Source organism: Parambassis ranga, chromosome 10 (assembly GCF_900634625.1).
Source record: "Parambassis ranga chromosome 10, fParRan2.1, whole genome shotgun sequence".
Classification (NCBI taxonomy): Eukaryota; Metazoa; Chordata; class Actinopteri; family Ambassidae; genus Parambassis; species Parambassis ranga.
The window spans coordinates 23,963,753-23,980,891 of record NC_041031.1 but is presented as its reverse complement, the minus strand read 5'-3'; the positions used below and the strand labels follow the sequence as shown (position 1 = coordinate 23,980,891).

The following is a 17,139-nucleotide window of genomic DNA, read 5'->3' as shown; positions in this document are numbered from 1 at the left end:
TTCTGACTGATCAGGACTCATGCTCCTCTCCTGCCTCTGTTATTCCTCTGATGTCAGACAGCAGTGAACTCATCATCAGTCCAGGACTGCTGTGTGAAGCTGAACTCTCTCCCTGCTGGGCCCCACTTTCTCCCCCTTCCCTCTACAAAAGAACCCTGACCCTGACACCCCCAAAGATAGAAGCTCTGTGCACCAGCCACTTCACCCTGTGCATTCTCTGGCACCTTAGTCAGTTCATACCAGTCTCATATAAGCTGCTATAACTTAAACCATCCCTGGATGGACTGTGTACATTATGCTTGCACTATACATCCTTTGCACTCTCACTGCATTGTGCCTTCATTGTGTGCCTTGTATTTTGTGTGTGCCTCATTGTAGGTACATTTTTTTACACTTTATATTTATCTTAAGTTTTTAGTTACATGTTATATGTTGCGGAGTGAAGAGTAACCCAATGTGGATTCTCTGTGTGTCCAGCACATAGAGCAGATTTGACAATAAAGCTGACTTTGACTTTGACTGTGTGCAAGAACCAAAAAAAACCTTCACTCACTCTCAGCTCACAGATCCTGGCATGAACACCTGAGGGGGAGGTCTGGGTGTCCTTGCTCAGACCCTGGATAAGAAGATGAAGGATGAGTACACCTGTCCCAGTCTAACATTTAAACTGGACTCAGACGCAAAATCATTCCATTAAATACATGCAGGTATTTCATGTGAGACATCAAACTGATAAACACATTTTATACCTAGCAGCATTAACACAATACATCTACACTTCTGACCCTGAAACCGACGCTTCCACTGAGGCCTGAGGCCTGAGGCCTGAGGCTGAGGACTGGCGCTGAGGCCTGAGGCCTGGCGCTGGTACTGAGGCCTGAGGCCTGGCGCTGAGGCCTGGTACTGAGGCCTGGCGCTGGTACTGAGGCCTGAGGCCTGGCGCTGAGGCCTGGTACTGAGGCCTGGCGCTGGTACTGAGGCCTGAGGCCTGGCGCTGAGGCCTGGTACTGAGGCCTGGCGCTGAGGCCTGGCGCTCTGCATTCAGCCTTTAGCTGGACAACTGTAGTGTTAACTAACATGTCAGCAGCCAGGAGTCTCACCGAGGGTCTGGATCTCAGCGCGGCCTAAGGGGCTGTCTGCAGCCCGGGACATTAGCATGAAGCTATTAGCGTTTAGCGGCTAACTGTTAGCAATGAACTACTACGAACACAGCACTGTTAGAGGTTCTCTTACCGACCGGGCAGAGGCTCGGGTCCTGCGGCCGGATGGCGACAGACGTCCTCTGTAGTCTCTGACCTGTGGCTGAAGGCTGCATGAAGAAGAAGAGGCTCCAGCAGCAGGAGCTGACAGCTGGCTGCTAGTTCCCCTTCCTGCTGCCTTCAGGGGCAGTCAGACCTCTGAACTATAACAACAAACTGTCTGTACACTGCTCCATGCATTCATCATCATGTTATTTAATATATTTAGTCTTTTATTAGACTCTTAATGTAACTAAGGCTGTTGATCATTAACATGTCAAGCTAAACTTTAGCTAGCTGGATTGTACACCTGGGTTACATGAGCATGACGTCATCTGGACTCTGATTGGTCAGAAGCACACCTGGTTCAACACCGGCTCAGAGCCCGGAGCCTGGCAGGGGGAATTATGGGAGCTGGTGACAGTAAAGACAGAATGAGGACGTCGGCTCTGCCCGTGTCTTCGGTGGAGATGCTGTGAGCTGAAGATCAGGTCCCTGAGCTCAGGGGGGCGGCGTGATGTTCCACGTACCTTTGAAGACACGCTGCGACCACACAGGTGATGCTGGGTTCATCTAAGGTGGTTTCACAGGGTGGACCTGCTGCCGGTCCTCACACAGGACAGGATGAGGACGGTGTCTCACGTTCATTACTGGCTGTGACCTTTAAGCAGGACTTGGTTTGAGCTTGATAAGACGACGCAGACAGCGGAGCAGGAAAAACAAATAATAATAATAAAGGGGAGGGGAAGTAGATCTTTTTAATGGAGGTTCAAGTCGGTCTCTGGTGGACTCATTAGGATGACCAGTTTGACTTATTTTACAGCCACTGGTAATTAGTATGTGCTGAGTTATAGCTGTAATCAGACAAGTTCTCCTTTGACTTTCTCTGCTACACATTAACTTTGGTTCCGCTTGCTCCAGGAAGGCGGTCAAATGTGTAAAAAGACAGCAGCCGTAAAACTCATAAAACCGTAGGGTTCCTTCTGGGGAACTTTAATACTTGCAGCGATATGATCATTCTTTTTTCTTCAAAGCAGCCATTAAAGGAGCATTTTCCTGCCCGGCGGAGCCGTGAAGGCCTCGTTGGATTTGACGGGTGTTTGGAGCGCCTGGCGGCTCCGTGCGTCACATGTCCCAGTGACTAACTGCAGCTTTGTTCTGAAGGAACCCTTCATCGGGACGCCCCGCTTCTTTTAGCCTCAGTTAGCTTGTAGCTAACAAGCCTGTCATCATCACAGGGTGCAGCACACGCACGGCGGCTTCTGTCTGTGGGTCAGTGACACCATCAGGATCCACAGACACACACTTTATCTCCTGATCATTGACAGGTGAAGTCAGCAGAGGGCAGCCCGTCCTTCAAACACACACCAGAGGCTAGCTTCACTAAAGCAGGATCCCAGGCCTGCACATCACAGGGTGTTCACTGTCATTGCTGAAGCTAAGCTAGCAGCTGTTAGCATGCTAATAAAGGTGCTGCAGAGGTGTGCTGGTATCTGAGCGCGAGACACACCTTTAACACAAACAGGAAAACAGGAAGTTCTCCAAGTGCTCATCAAGAGCCGAGGAGGCCTGTCTGAGCTCATCCCGCTGCTGTCTCTTTTATATGCTGCTCTTTTTACGGCCCATCTAATGGCTTATTTATTACATTCATTCTTTATTCGCCGGCTCCTGTGTGGCCTCATTACAACCATAGCGCTGCTTTGGATTCCAGGATAATTATGAGCTTCATTGTTTTAATAAGAGCCTCGGTCAGCGCGGCTCTCCGCCTCGTCTTCACAGGTCCCAGCGGGACGTCCTGTGTGTGCAGAGCTGGACAGCTGGAATCAGACGCACTGCAGGTAAATATGGATCGGCTGCCGTGTGGAGGAGGAGCCTCATCAGCCGTCTTGTAAAAGTGTTGTGATGTGCTGTAAATCTGTGCAGCTCTAATACGCCTGTGATGCAACGGCAGCTCGTCTTCATCAAAGCAGCACTTTTCTTCTCATCATGAGGTAACGCGTGGAAACTCTGAGCCGGCTGAAAGTCAACATCCAGCCAGACCGGCACACATCCCCGCCGCCTGTGGAAGGATATGGATTATGGAGCCGTGGGAATGGACGGTGTGAGCGGACTGACGGAGCGGATCAGACCAGGGCCGGCAGTACATGGCCCTCAGCCGGCCCGTGAGGTCACAGTGACCTCTGACCTCTGACCCACACACTAACCAGCCGGCACACGAAACACACGAGTGATCATAATTAAAACATAGCAGCAGGTAAATACCAGGCAGCTCTCGTTAGTGTTGTTCTCATCATCTGACCCTGAAGAGTTAAATGTTCTGACGTTAAGATCAATACACACGCCTGTCTGATGTCGGCTGTGAACCAGGAGAACTTGTTCTGCTGTGACTGTGAGCATCAACGCAGAAACCTTCACAGACAGCTGGACACGTTCTCCGTCTGCGAGGAGACACGTGGCTTTATTTGGCGGCCATGTTGCAGCGGCCATGTTGCAGCGGTGCTGCAGCGCTGCATCTGCACAGAGCAGAGGGACGTCCCCGCGGTGCTGTGGAGGCTGCATTAAAGGTGATGTGCAGCCAGCGCGGCAGCAGGAAGCTGAAGGACGTCACCTGACGCCAGCTGCTGTCCATGAAGCCACAGAGGCAGCAGTCTCCACACCAGCAGCTCTGATGATGTCATTCAGATATCATCAGATATCATGCGGTAAATCTGTGGATTAAAACCTCTGGATTATTATTATTCTGTCTTCAAAGAATCAAATATAATCTGACAGTTACATTTTCATTCCCCAATAAAAACTCTCTGGAGACAAACTGTTAGCTTCACTGCTGCAGGCTGAAGAATGAACTGAACTGAGGCGACGCTCTCTGACAGAAAGTCATGAGTTACAAAAGGATTTACAGTCGGTTTACATTCAGCAGAAAAAACTAGAACAGATTCACACGATGTTAAAAATACAATTGTTAAAAATACAATTGTTAAAAATACAATTTAACATTTTACTGAAAAAACTCACTGAAGTTTGAATGATGACAGAAAACCTTCAGACGTTCTGACATTAAAATGACATAAACACACTGAACATTACACACTAATAAATTCACAAACTAAACATCTGACATGCTTTCCGTCTTTTTCAGATTAATAAACACATTTTGTAATATTAATTTAAATAAATGTACAAGAAAACAAGCGATGAATAAATAAATGGGACGTTATTAAATTCGAATAAAAACTCCTAAACACTTCAGCTGGAGTGGATTCAAACAGGCTGCATCTGCAGCGGGGGACGGATTTACTGACGTCCACCTCTGAGACGTCCTGAGGAAGACAGGAGTCTGTCTGACCTGCTGCTGAAGGACGTGGACGGACACACGGAGGACCCGGCCTGCAGGAGACGCTCCAACAGCTAAGGCTGGAAAATAAAAACATCCACGGTTTGAAATATTTATAAAGTTACATATTTAATATCATCACCATGATCTGTATGAGTCAGGAATATAAGTTACAAAGACATAAAGTCCTTTACTGAAATATCATGACTTAAAATTCATTTTCCAAAATATCACCTCTTATTAATTTAGTTAGTACAGCTCATATGATGGAGTCATAACTGTGAGGGAAAGAGTTATTAATAATAATAATACTAATAATAATAACACTAATGATAATTATAATAATAATAATAATAATTACTAATATTAATAATAATATTAATAACACCAATGATAATAATAATAATAATAATAATAATAATAATAATAATAATAATAATAATAATAATAGTCAGAAGGTCTTTTTTTTAGAATTATTCTGAGAATCACAGAAGACAAAGTCAAACTTCTGAAGAAGTCATACTGCAGGTCGTCTTCCAGGGACCCGCCTCCTCTGACGCTGTCCTCAGCGTCTCCGTGTGTCCATCTGGAGGCGCGTCCTCTGCGGGGGAGGAGCTGAGACATGATGAAGCGCCGTGTGCTGCGGCGTGCACAGATGTGATGTGTCTGAGCTGATCCTCTCTCTCTGTTACTGGGCGAGCTGCGACGTGTTTTATGATGAATCTACATATTTCCTGTCTCGGGGGGGACACACATTATTGGGAAGCACTCGATCTCTGCCTCCATTTCCTGTCGGCTCTAATGGCTTCCAGGTGAGAGGTGTTCCTGCCCCCGCCTGGGACTGCTTATTAAAGCTGTTTTCCTATTGATACAGTTGCTTTGACGCTCAGCAGCTCTGACACAGTGCAGACCTCATGTTTGGCCTGATGTTACAGGGAAACATCAGCGCTGTTTGGCCTCGGCCCGCTGGAAACACGGCGTCGTTAAAGCAGCGGCCCTGAAAGCCTGAAACCCGAGGCCGCGGCCCTGCGCCGCATTTGGTTTTCATTATTGTCTCTTTGCCTGAAATATTTAACAACAGCGCCCAGGGATTAAGTCATGGAGGCCGCCGCCAAGCCAAACATCCTGCCTCCTCCACTGAAATGAAGACGGATGAAGGAGGCCAGCAGGTGTAAAGTGTACACTGCTGCCTCACCTCCCTCTGCAGGAGGTGTCACTGCTCCAACAACTGAGGGGGGGGGAGGAGGAGCAGGAGGAGGGAGGTGTCACTGCTCCAACAACTGAGGGGGGGGGAGGAGGAGCAGGAGGAGGGAGGTGTCACTGCTCCAACAACTGAGGGGGGGGGAGGAGGAGGAGGAGGAGCAGGAGGAGGGAGGTGTCACTGCTCCAACAACTGGGGGGGGGGGGGGGGGGGGGGGAGGAGGAGGAGGGAGGTGTCACTGCTCCAACAACTGAGGGGGGGGGAGGAGGAGCAGGAGGAGGGAGGTGTCACTGCTCCAACAACTGGGGGAGGGGGGGGGAGGAGCAGGAGGGAGGTGTCACTGCTCCAACAACTGAGGTGGGGGGGGGGGGGGGGGGGAGGAAGGGGGGGGGGGTATACTGATGTGTGACAGTCACTATACCGCCTGTGTGTCCACCATGTGTCCACCATGTCTGTGTGTCCGCCATGTCTGTGTGTCCACCATGTGTCCACCATGTCTGTGTGTCCGCCATGTCTGTGTGTCCACCATGTGTCCGCCATGTCTGTGTGTCCGTGTGTCCACCATGTGTCCACCATGTGTCCACCATGTCTGTGTGTCCACCATGTCTGTGTGTCCGCCATGTCTGTGTGTCCACCATGTGTCCGCCATGTCTGTGTGTCCGTGTGTCCACCATGTGTCCGCCATGTGTCGGCCATGTCTGTGTGTCCACCATGTCTGTGTGTCCGCCATGTCTGTGTGTCCACCATGTGTCCGCCATGTCTGTGTGTCCACCATGTCTGTTTGTCCACCATGTGTCCGCCATGTCTGTGTGTCCACCATGTGTCCGTCATGTCTGTGTGTCCGCCATGTCTGTGTGTCCACCATGTGTCCGCCATGTCTGTGTGTCCACTATGTCTGTGTGTCCGCCATGTCTGTGGAGACCTTCATCCACCCAAGAGCTTCAGCTGGACTCATCATTCAGAATCAGGGACTATTTTCAGCAGCGGAGGAATCCTCCTGGACTTCACGGTCTGTTCGTGAGCCGAAGCGGCGCCCTGGGAGCTGGTCGCTGCTGTGATGTCAGCGTTTCGCCTCCCCGTGAGCCTCAGACGCCGCAGCTGTCGTTTGATTGACAGCTTCTCCTAATTGACTGAAACTGTGAGAGCAGTTCATTTGAACCTGCTGTAAACTGTGACTGACGCAGTAACACCTGTCAGAGTGTGTGTGTGTGTGTCAGACCTGGTCCGGGACTCCTCCTCCCAGGAACCGGGCTGGTGAACACGATGATTTACAAAGCTGGCTCTCCAGCTCAGACCTCAGGGCTCCGGTGTCACGGCGAGGGCCCGGCCCCCGGGCTCTTCCTGTGTGAGATGACTTACAGCCCCCCTGTCAGCCCAGAGCGCCGCGCTGCAATAACACAGAGAAAAACCTGAAGCTGGCCGCAGGGCCGCCATGACATCACCAGCTCACAGGAAATGCTTCAGCCTTTAGGAGCGCAGATGTACGGAGAGCAGCGCTGACATCATGTCACTTAACTCCAAAGCTCGCCCAAACCAAACACACCTGCACCGCTCCTCCTCCTCCTCCTGATGAAAAATATTTCTGATATTCATGAAGCCAAACATCATCTGAAGGACCTCTGCATGAACCTGCAGCTGCTGAGCTGGACCAACACAGCACGATGAGTCAGGACCAATCAGAGAGCAGGACGGGTCAGAGAGCAGGACTGGTCAGGACCAATCAGAGAGCAGGACGAGTCAGGACCAATCAGAGAGCAGGACGAGTCAGGACCAATCAGAGAGCAGGAGGGTCAGAGAGCAGGACGAGTCAGGACCAATCAGAGAGCAGGACGGGTCAGGACGAATCAGAGAGCAGGAAGAGTCAGGACCAATCAGAGAGCAGGAGGGTCAGAGAGCAGGAGGGGTCAGGACCAATCAGAGAGCAGGACGAGTCAGGACCAATCAGAGAGCAGGAAGAGTCAGAGAGCAGGAGGGGTCAGGACCAATCAGAGAGCAGGACGAGTCAGGACCAATCAGAGAGCAGGAGGGGTCAGGACCAATCAGAGAGCAGGACGAGTCAGGACCAATCAGAGAGCAGGAAGAGTCAGGACCAATCAGAGAGCAGGAGGGTCAGAGAGCAGGAGGGGTCAGGACCAATCAGAGAGCAGGACGAGTCAAGACCAATCAGAGAGCAGGAGGGGTCAGGACCAATCAGAGAGCAGGACGAGTCAGGACCAATCAGAGAGCAGGAGGGTCAGAGAGCAGGACGGGTCAGGACCAATCAGAGAGCAGGACGAGTCAGGACCGAGTCAGGACCAATCAGAGAGCAGGACGACCAAAGGATGACAAAGGGGCGACACTGGCTAACATTAGCTTGCGACCAACTCAGTGTCAGCTGTTCAGAGACCTGGATGCCGATTAGCTCTCTGCTAATTACTTTATTAGCATTTATTAACAATATGAAGCAACATGGACCTGATCCATGCTGTGCTGCTAAGTTGCTGCTAGCTGCTGGCTAAAGGCCCCAGTGTTGGACATACATCAGTCTCATGGATCCTCCTCCTCCTCCTGCTCTGATACGGACTGTTCTGGTCCTCCATGATGGAAAGCAGACTTCCTGTGCGGCCTGCAGGCCCGATAACCTTCAGACTTTAAAGGCTCCTTCCTGTTGGTCTCTCTTTGATGGTCTCTGATGGAGAAGCAGGCCGGACCAGATCAGACCAGCAGGACGGTGCACACACACTTCCTGTTCCACCGGGAGTGTGTGTCCTCAGCTCTTCATGCTCAGGAACACACTTCAGGACTGTCAGGCGCCGAGCTGCCACTCAGACCTGATCATCTGCGGGCAGGTTTCCAGACATGGAGGTTCTGCTGAATCAGAATCAGAAATACTTTATTAATCCCACAGGGGCAGTATTCACTTTCCAGGTGCTCAGGAACAGGTTAGATCAGGTCAAATAGCAAGAAATGAAATGAAATACAATTCCAAACAATGATTAAAGGTTTACCTCCATCAGTCACCAGCAGCACCTTCACTAGCAGCTTCACCAGCAGCAGCTTCACCAGCAGCAGCAGCTTCACCAGCAGCAGCTTCACCAGCAGCTTCACCAGCAGCAGCTTCACCAGCAGCTTCACCAGCAGCTTCACCAGCAGCACCTTCACCAGCAGCAGCTTCACCAGCAGCTTCACCAGCAGCAGCTTCGGATGAGCAGCTGTCGGTGAGACAGCTGGATACAAACATGGCCGCCATCACACTGATCATGTCAGCGTCTCTTCTCTTCTGTCACCTTCACGTGTGGGCCAGACACAGACAGACTGATTTATTGGTGGTTTTTACATTCCTGTCTCAGATGGTTTACAGCTAATGTTAGCTAATGTTAGCATGCTGCCACTGTAAACCACGCCTTCTAATGTCACTGAGTCTTTGTCCTTGAGTGTGAAAGTGTTTCCTGATCTGAAGCTCCACCCACCATCATCCCGACAGTCCATCTAACTCCATCTGAGGTCGCCCCTAAATCACAGTAAGAACAAAGGCTACATGCTAACAAGTGGCTAAGTGGGACTACAGACGATGTCATTAAAGGTCATCAAGGTTGTACTGCAGAAGAGGTCAGAGCGGTGAACCTGGTGGTGCTGATGGTGCAGTCATGTGACCGTGCTGTAGCTGCTTTATAGCTTAGCATTAGCTGTTAGCTTCTGGTGATCATATTTAGGCTTCAAACATCACAAAGTGAAGATGATCCTGCTGAGCTACAGCTGTGAGGACCATCCTTTTAACATGGAGGTCTATGGAGACTGACTCGCTCTTCCAGCCAACCTCTAGTGGCCTCTGGAGGAAGTGCAGTATTGGAGGTTGTTGGTGGCCAGAGACTCATGAATGGTGATCATCAGTGAGGTGTGTGGACAGAGGTCAGAGGGGGCGGAGCGTCAAGCCAAATGTAATCTTTATTAGACTGTTTCTGTACAAAAAGCACTGATCACAGGAGAAAACAACCGAAAGGAGACATGCATCTATGTACAGCATGGCAGAGACAGAAAGGAAGCTTCTAGACATTAAGTAAACATTGTGCTTTGATATACTTTGATGATATATTTCATATTTCACAAAGATGCAGTGCCTCTGCCCTCTTTCACATTGAAGTCAAACATCCAGAAAAGGTTTTATTTTCACTTTTAAACCAGAAGGTGAGAACCTGTGTGTGAGCGACGGGAGGGGCGCTGGTGAGCGGCCCGAGGAGACGCCGGCCGTGTCGAAGGGTTCTGTCTGCTGCTGGGTTTGCATAAAGACGCCGTCCACCTCCGCCCCCACACATCGTAAATGCTCGCGTTTGTGTCGCTTTAAACAGAAAAAAGAGGCGCCGCGCTCCTTTAGTAAACCAAACTAAGCGTCCCTCCCTTCACAGTATCCAGAGGCTAGTCGTGTTCCTGTTCATCTGAATGTCGTGTGTCGAGTCTCTGATTTGCTTTTCAGTTCTGATTCAGGTGGTTTAATAACTGCAGCTCCATGAATGATGCTGCTCCTCCACACGCTGCATCGTAGTACCTGCCTTTGGACTGTGGGGGCGCTGTTTGACACAACTAACGTTTTGTACATTTTTAAGAACAAAAAGAAAAAAATCATCAGATGAAGCATCAGTGACGTCTGCAGGGCCGCCGGCTGGTCTAAGGCATGGACCGTCCGCGTCATCGGAACTGTTCCAGGCCCCGCAGCTCAGGAACATGTTGCATAAGTAAACCATCGAGTGTGTGCGACGACGAGAACAGCACCGTCAACGACGCCAACGCTTCCTTGAGATCAGAGAGTGGTTTTAAAATCTGCTGCCAGAGAACACAGAGCGGCGCTCGGCCCGAAGAGGAGCGGCGAACATTAGAAAAACTTCACATGACGAGGATCTTAGAAAAAAACGTGTCGGTGCGTGTCCTTCAGCTTCGAGCTTTTTTTGTTCTTTTTTCGTTAAGAAGCGCTGCTCTTATTAAGTGCCCCAAAAAATAGTGCATTAAGAAATAACCATGATTATACATTTCACAATAATACACAAAGGACGAGGAGAACCAGGAAACACAAACGATGCCGTTACAAAATATCCCAAAAGCATTTTTATACAAAAGTGATGAAAGCGTCGTTTAACGTCCGGCTTCCAAAAACAGCGTGAACACGTTCTGTCGTTTTTACAAAAAGGGTCAATCCTCTCACTGGGTCACTCTTTTTACAATATCTAAAAGGTATTAAGACATCAAATGTGTTTATATATATATTTATATATATATTTCAGACTATCATTCAGGCCTAAATCACAAAAGGAACTCCCCAAAAACATACTTTATAAATACATAGAAAAGAAGAACCACATCAGAAGAAGAACAAGAAATGTAAAAGTGAGAAAACTGCTGCAAGCTGGAAATCTACGAGTCCACACCCGCACAGAACTAGCCTTAAAAACAGAAGAGGAACCCAGCGCTGGCGGCGGGACGTTTCCTTCGTCACTCCTTCAGAATAAGAGACACAAACAACGCTATGGTACAGAAAGGAAAAAATCAGGGAACGTTACAGGAAGCTGGGCGCCGTCTGACGGCCGCTCCACGTCCCAGGAGAGCTGTGAGGAGCTTGTCCTGGTTTCAGGTTTACGTCCACAGAGAGCTTCTGTTCCAGCCAATCAGAGCTGAGCGTATAATGACAGGCTGACTGAGGGGACGTCGGTCAGAACTCGGAAACTTCAGGTGGATGTTTGAAACATGGATTAAAATCATCTGAAGCCTGAAGGTGACTTTTTGTGTCGGGCGTCGGCTCAGTGACGTCTGTGATGTCAGAAGCTCGCCGTGGACTCCTTCCTGTCTCACAGTGGTTCAAACTGATCTGAGCTCGGTCTCGGACTTCGGACCTGTTTCATTTCTCAGCACGCACTGACCCCCTCCCCCAGTCCTCCTCCCTGACCTCTGACCTCCCCTGATGAAGCCGCCGCAGGCGCTTCAGAGGGCGTTTCCTCCGCCGACGCCTGCAGCAGCTGCGATGGAGGAGGCGGTGAAGGCGGTCCAGGGTCCTGTGGGTCAAACGGGCTTATGGTAAGGATGATGTGGTGGCGTTACAGGAAGGGGAGGGGGCGGTGTGACCGGCTGAGAGTCCTCCTCACATGGGGGGCACGATGAGACCGGCCATGGCTGAAACACAACACAAAGACTGAGTTACACACGGCTCCGACACCTCCTCACGCAACTGTTCCTTAAATCCTCCAGCTGTGGAGGAGCGGCGCCGTCATCATTACTCAGGTTTTAGGTAACCCAGCGACCTGTGGACTCAGTGAGCAGGCGTCTGAGTCTGCTGCTGCTGGTTGGATGTGTCCAATCAAAATGGAGGATGCTGTGCAGCGGCCCGTGGTGATGTCACTGACTGTTTTATAGATTTAAAAATATAAAAACTCTGTGTTTTAATAAACTCTACATGTTTGGACTCATTCTCTACTGTCTGCAGAGCGCCACCTACAGGACAGGAGGCTCAGCATGTGCTCAGAACAAGAGGTTTTTTGTGTCGTCCCTCTGAACACCTGCCACATGCAGGACAAACAGGACGATGTACAATAATGTGTTCACAGCGTTCTGTAAACATGTGAGGCAGCTGTGACAGGCAGTCACATGACACCGAGTTTCATAATAAGGCGACTGGTCTGTGTGTGAAACAAGCTTTACAGATTAAAGGCTTTTATTTTGAAAGAAGATGAAATAAGAGAAACAAGCTGAGGGGAGTAAACAGTGTAAGAATACAAATGACAGGTCTAACGTGGAGCTGCCCATGTGACTGCCCATGTGACTGATCATGTGACTGCCCATGTGACTGATCATGTGACAGGAAGGAGTTCAGAGGGTCAAACATCAAGTGCCAGAAGTTATGGATCAACTTTGACCTTCTTCATCGTTACAGAGACGTCTGTCTGTGTCCAGGTGGGACATGGACAGGAGGACAACAGGGGGCGGGGGTGCTGACAGGCGGGAGGGGGGTGGGATGCTCACCCTGGAGGTTGCTGCCATTGGTGGTGGTGCAGGTGGGGGGCGGGGAGGTCTGTGGCCGCACGACAGGGGCGAAGGCGCTCTTCTGTTTGACTGCAGAGACCATATGGACAGGAGAGAATGAATCAGGGCCTATGGGAGCAGAGGAAGAAGAGGAGGAGGAGCAGGAGGAGGAAGGGAGTCCTACAGCAGCAGGAGGTGACAGTAACGAGCAGGCAGGCGAACAGGAGGAGGCGAGTGATCGGATGGAGATGAATCATGCTGGGAGGAGGATGAAGACGAAGGGTGGGAGGACGAGGAGCAGCAGGAGTAGGAGGAGGAGGAGGAGGAGGAGGAGGAGGAGGAGGATGGGGCCGAAGGTCTGCAGGAACAAACATGCTCCAAACATCTGGACAAAAGTTGATCCATAACTTTCAGTACTTCGTTTGAAAAAAACCAACCTGAGAGCAGCAGCAGCTTCGTCCACACAGACCTGTGTGTGTCTGTGTGTGCGTGTGTGTGTGTGTCTCTGTGTGTGAGTGTGTGTGTCTGTATGTGTGTGTGTGTCTCTGTATGCGTGTGTGTCTGTGTGTGTGCGTGTGTGAGTGTGTGTGTCTGTATGCGTGTGTGTGTCTCTGTGTGTGCGTGTGTGTGTGTGTCTGTGTGTGTGCGTGTGTGTCTGTATGCGTGTGTGTCTCTGTGTGTGCGTGTGTGAGTGTGTGTGTCTGTATGCGTGTGTGTGTGTGTGTCTGTGTGTCTGTGTCTGTTTTTTTCTAAATGGAGGAAGAGTCTCTGGAGGAGCTTTGAGATGATCAGATGGACATGGATCAGTGCACAGCTCAGTCAGCCTGTTAGCTTAGCTTAGCATTAAGACAGGAAGCTAGCATTTCCCAGTGCACCTGAAAGCTCCACAGAGTTTAATGTTCAAAGATGTTCATAACACGCAGATGTTTTAGTGAGGACATCTGGAGGATGGAACCTTCCTGAAGACTGCGTTTCAGAAGCTTTCTGATTTTAGAGTTTATTGTTATATTGATTTATTATTATTTGAAAATGATGAATGATTTTTATGAAATAAAATATATGCTGTTTGGTTTTAGTGAGGGTCAAAGTAGGTTGGTCAAAGCTTCCTGTCACATCCCATGAGCCTCCTCCCTAGTTGCCACGGAGATAAATATGTTCAGGATCTTTGCCAAAAAGGTTAAAGTCTGCTGCAGAGGATCCTGTGAGACGGCTGAAGCTGATTTACTGAGTGAACTGTGTGTTTAGCTGCAGTTATTACAGCAGTTATTACAGCTTACGTTACAGCTGTTATTACAGCAGTTATTACACCATATGTTACAGCTGTTATTACAGTGGTATTACAGCTGTTATTACAGCTCTTATTCCAGCAGTTTATTCCAGCCTTAATGACAGCTGTAATGTATGGTGTATTACACCATACATTACAGCTGTTATTACAGCTTACATTCCAGCTGTTATTACAGCTTACATATGCTGAACTTTCAGAGTTTGGACCATGCTAGCTGTTTCCTGCTGCTTCCAGTGTTCATGCTAAGCTAAGCTACAAGCCGCCTGCCGCTCTGCTCTGGACACACTGACTCCTGTGTGATAGTGGGACCGTCCCTTTAAGAGCTGGCTCAGCCTCCGGGCCGCAGCGTGTTTAAATGATTGTTCTGGAAATGGAAGTGTAAAATGAAACGGGGGAATGTGAATGTGATTTAGCGCTCGGTGCGATCCGTCTGTCCTGGATGGCTGCTCCTTTCTCCTCACATTTCATCTCAGCATCTCAGCTCCTTCTTGCTGTTTCTCTGTTTCCAGCTGATGTTAATGGAATCGGCCCAAAGCATGAATGCATGAAGGATGCAGTGAGGATGTTAGTGAGGTTAGTACAGGAGGAGGAGGCGGACAGGGGACAGTCAGGGAGGGAGGAGGTGAACAATGCGTGGCGGTGTTTAGTCCACGCACACACACGCACGCACACACACACACACACACACGCACACACACGCACACACACACACACACACACACACACTCTCTCATTCAGACCCTCGGCGGTGGGAAACTGTAGCTCAGCCAGGCGAGATGGAGCCCACCTTTTGTTTAGTCGCCAGGGAGGACAACATCACCTGGCACGGAGACGCAGTCTGAGCTCGCTACCTTCTAAACGAGTCTCGCTGAGACTCGCCGAGCTCTTTGATTCAGGAGCCAAAACAATGGAGCGCTCCCTGTGGGCGAGTTTAGACTTTACCGGCCTCCAAAACACACCTGCGCCTTCCGAGCTGCAGCTCCGACTCCAGGCGTGTTAATCAGAGCCCGGTGCAAAGTTTCAGCAACAACACGGCCGACGCTCAACGCTACTGAAGCGGCAACTCGCCTCCTGCTGCAGGAAACGCTTCACTGTTATTCACTCCTTTGGCTCAGCCTCCAGCTCCACATCTGACCACGTTATCTTCTGCAGCTCCGCCTCTCAAACACCATCAACGCTTCATCACAGGAACTTTTATTTTAAAACCATCATCACACCTCCACACTCCTCAGCATGTCTGATCCTATCACCCTCAGCAGCTTCAGGGAGTACACGCTCCTCTACTGCGCCTCTACTGCGCCTCTACTGCTCCTCTACTGCTCCTCTACTGCTCCTGACTGATACGACGCATCGACTGCTTTCAGTGTTTCCATTAAAACAAGTCAAATGTCAGCTCGATGCAAAGACACACACTCCACCTGCTGCTCTGACCTCTCACAGACCTACAGCTGACGCTTCAACTGCCGCTTTCATTAAACTGAAGCCTGAAGCTTCACCTCCTTTTAACAACTGCACAGTAACAGAATCTTACGCTTCATGTGATGATAATCAGCTGACATGCAACTCCTACAGCACTCCTCCTGACACTTCACCTCTGTTCAGTTACCACTTCACACCTTTAACTTCTGCTGCAGCTGACGCTTCATTCTTTCAGTGCTACATTCATGTTATCTGACACCTCCTCCCTTTTACTTTAAAGCCCACACACTTCAGGTCCTTTCACACCTCCAACTTAAACTGAAGCGCTCAGCTACTTACACTTCAACTCCTTTCAGTCCAGTGAGGACCGTCAGCTGCTTCCATTGCTTACACCATCACTGTCACTAACTGATATTTTAAATCCTTTCAATTCTGGCGACACTTCATGTCCTTTCAGAGCTGCTTAAACATCTGCTTAAAGCAAAGCTTCTACCGACACATCAATAGCTTTCATTACCTAGAATGAGGCGTCTGCTCAGGGCCACAGCCGTCACCTACACTAGCTCACCTCGACAGAAGCTTCTGCTAGCGATGAGCGCCGGCTGCGTCGTTACTGACACTCCGCCTCCTTTCAGTGAGCCTGCTGGAAGCGTGTCCGTGGTCTTGTGCTCCCACCTCACAGCTCTTTTATTTTGAAAAGCACTCACTTGCGTAAGCAGAGTTGGCGGTGGAGCCGTTCAGGAAGCTCGGGGACCCGGGCACGCCTAGGTTGGTCATCCCCGCCGCGCCGTACCCGTTCATGGTGGATGTGATGGTGTTGTAGTTGGACTGCTGAGGCGTGGAGCTCGGCACGTAGCCGCGTGGAGACACGCTGTTGGAGTTACGGGAGTAACCTGAGAGGACGACAGAGGGCGGGGATAAGTTAGCACTCATACACAAGCTGCACTTCCTCCAGTGTCCATTAGAGGGGGCTCCTCCAGCCAGTGCCATGGACCTGCAACAGAAACGGCTCATTCCTTAACCTATGACCTCAGCAGTGACGTCATCACGCCTGTCGCTCTCCTGTCTGCCCTTCCTCCTCCCCTCACTGCTGCACTGTACTTGCACCCCCCCATCTCCCCCTTCTCCCCCATGATTGACCCTCATACAAGATGCATTGAATACCGCTGTTCCCTGCAGCACGCGGCCTCCCCTCTGACCCCCTCTGGAGGCTCCCGCATTCCCACCGACTCCATCCGAGCGCGCCGAGCTGAGCCAACAGAGTGCCAAGTAGCACATTACAACTCACCCCCCCCCCACAACCCCCACTTCCTGGTTAAGGCCAACGCAATTCCCAGCAGGAGTGGCTGATGGAGCGCAGCCCGGGGACGAGGAGAGGCGGCGATGGGAAACACATGTGGAGGAGAACAGAGCAGGGAGCGGCCGAGAGCTGCAGCACGTCACACACTCACAGCGCTGCGCTTTCATAGCAGGACTGTTTGTGTTGGTGCGCCGCCGCTCCCTGCCCGTCCTCGGGCCGCGGCGGCGTGGGAAGCGGATCGGATGCAGATCACATCCTTCGACCTCACACTGCAGCTGAAATGGAAACATGTGTTGGCTCTCGGAGCTGATTAGCTGCTCCGCGGACACTTTCACACAGCCGAGCGTAAAAACGCCGCCAACGCCTGCAGGTGGACGC

The 17,139-nt window shown here is 50.4% G+C and overlaps 1 protein-coding gene across 1 annotated transcript in view; it reads right to left on the bottom strand.

The window, feature by feature from the left end:
* Window positions 1-9,679: 9,679 nt before the first annotated feature.
* Window positions 9,680-17,139, bottom strand: part of LOC114443081 (transcription factor COE3-like) — a 79,091-nt gene continuing 71,631 nt past the window's right edge. The window contains exons 11-13 of the mRNA XM_028416984.1: window positions 16,169-16,354; window positions 12,755-12,844; window positions 9,680-11,908 (exon numbers count right to left, since the gene is read on the bottom strand). Coding sequence (XP_028272785.1) covers window positions 11,877-11,908; window positions 12,755-12,844; window positions 16,169-16,354 — 308 coding nt within the window. The 3' untranslated portion in view covers window positions 9,680-11,876. The remainder of the gene's footprint in view (window positions 11,909-12,754; window positions 12,845-16,168; window positions 16,355-17,139) is intronic.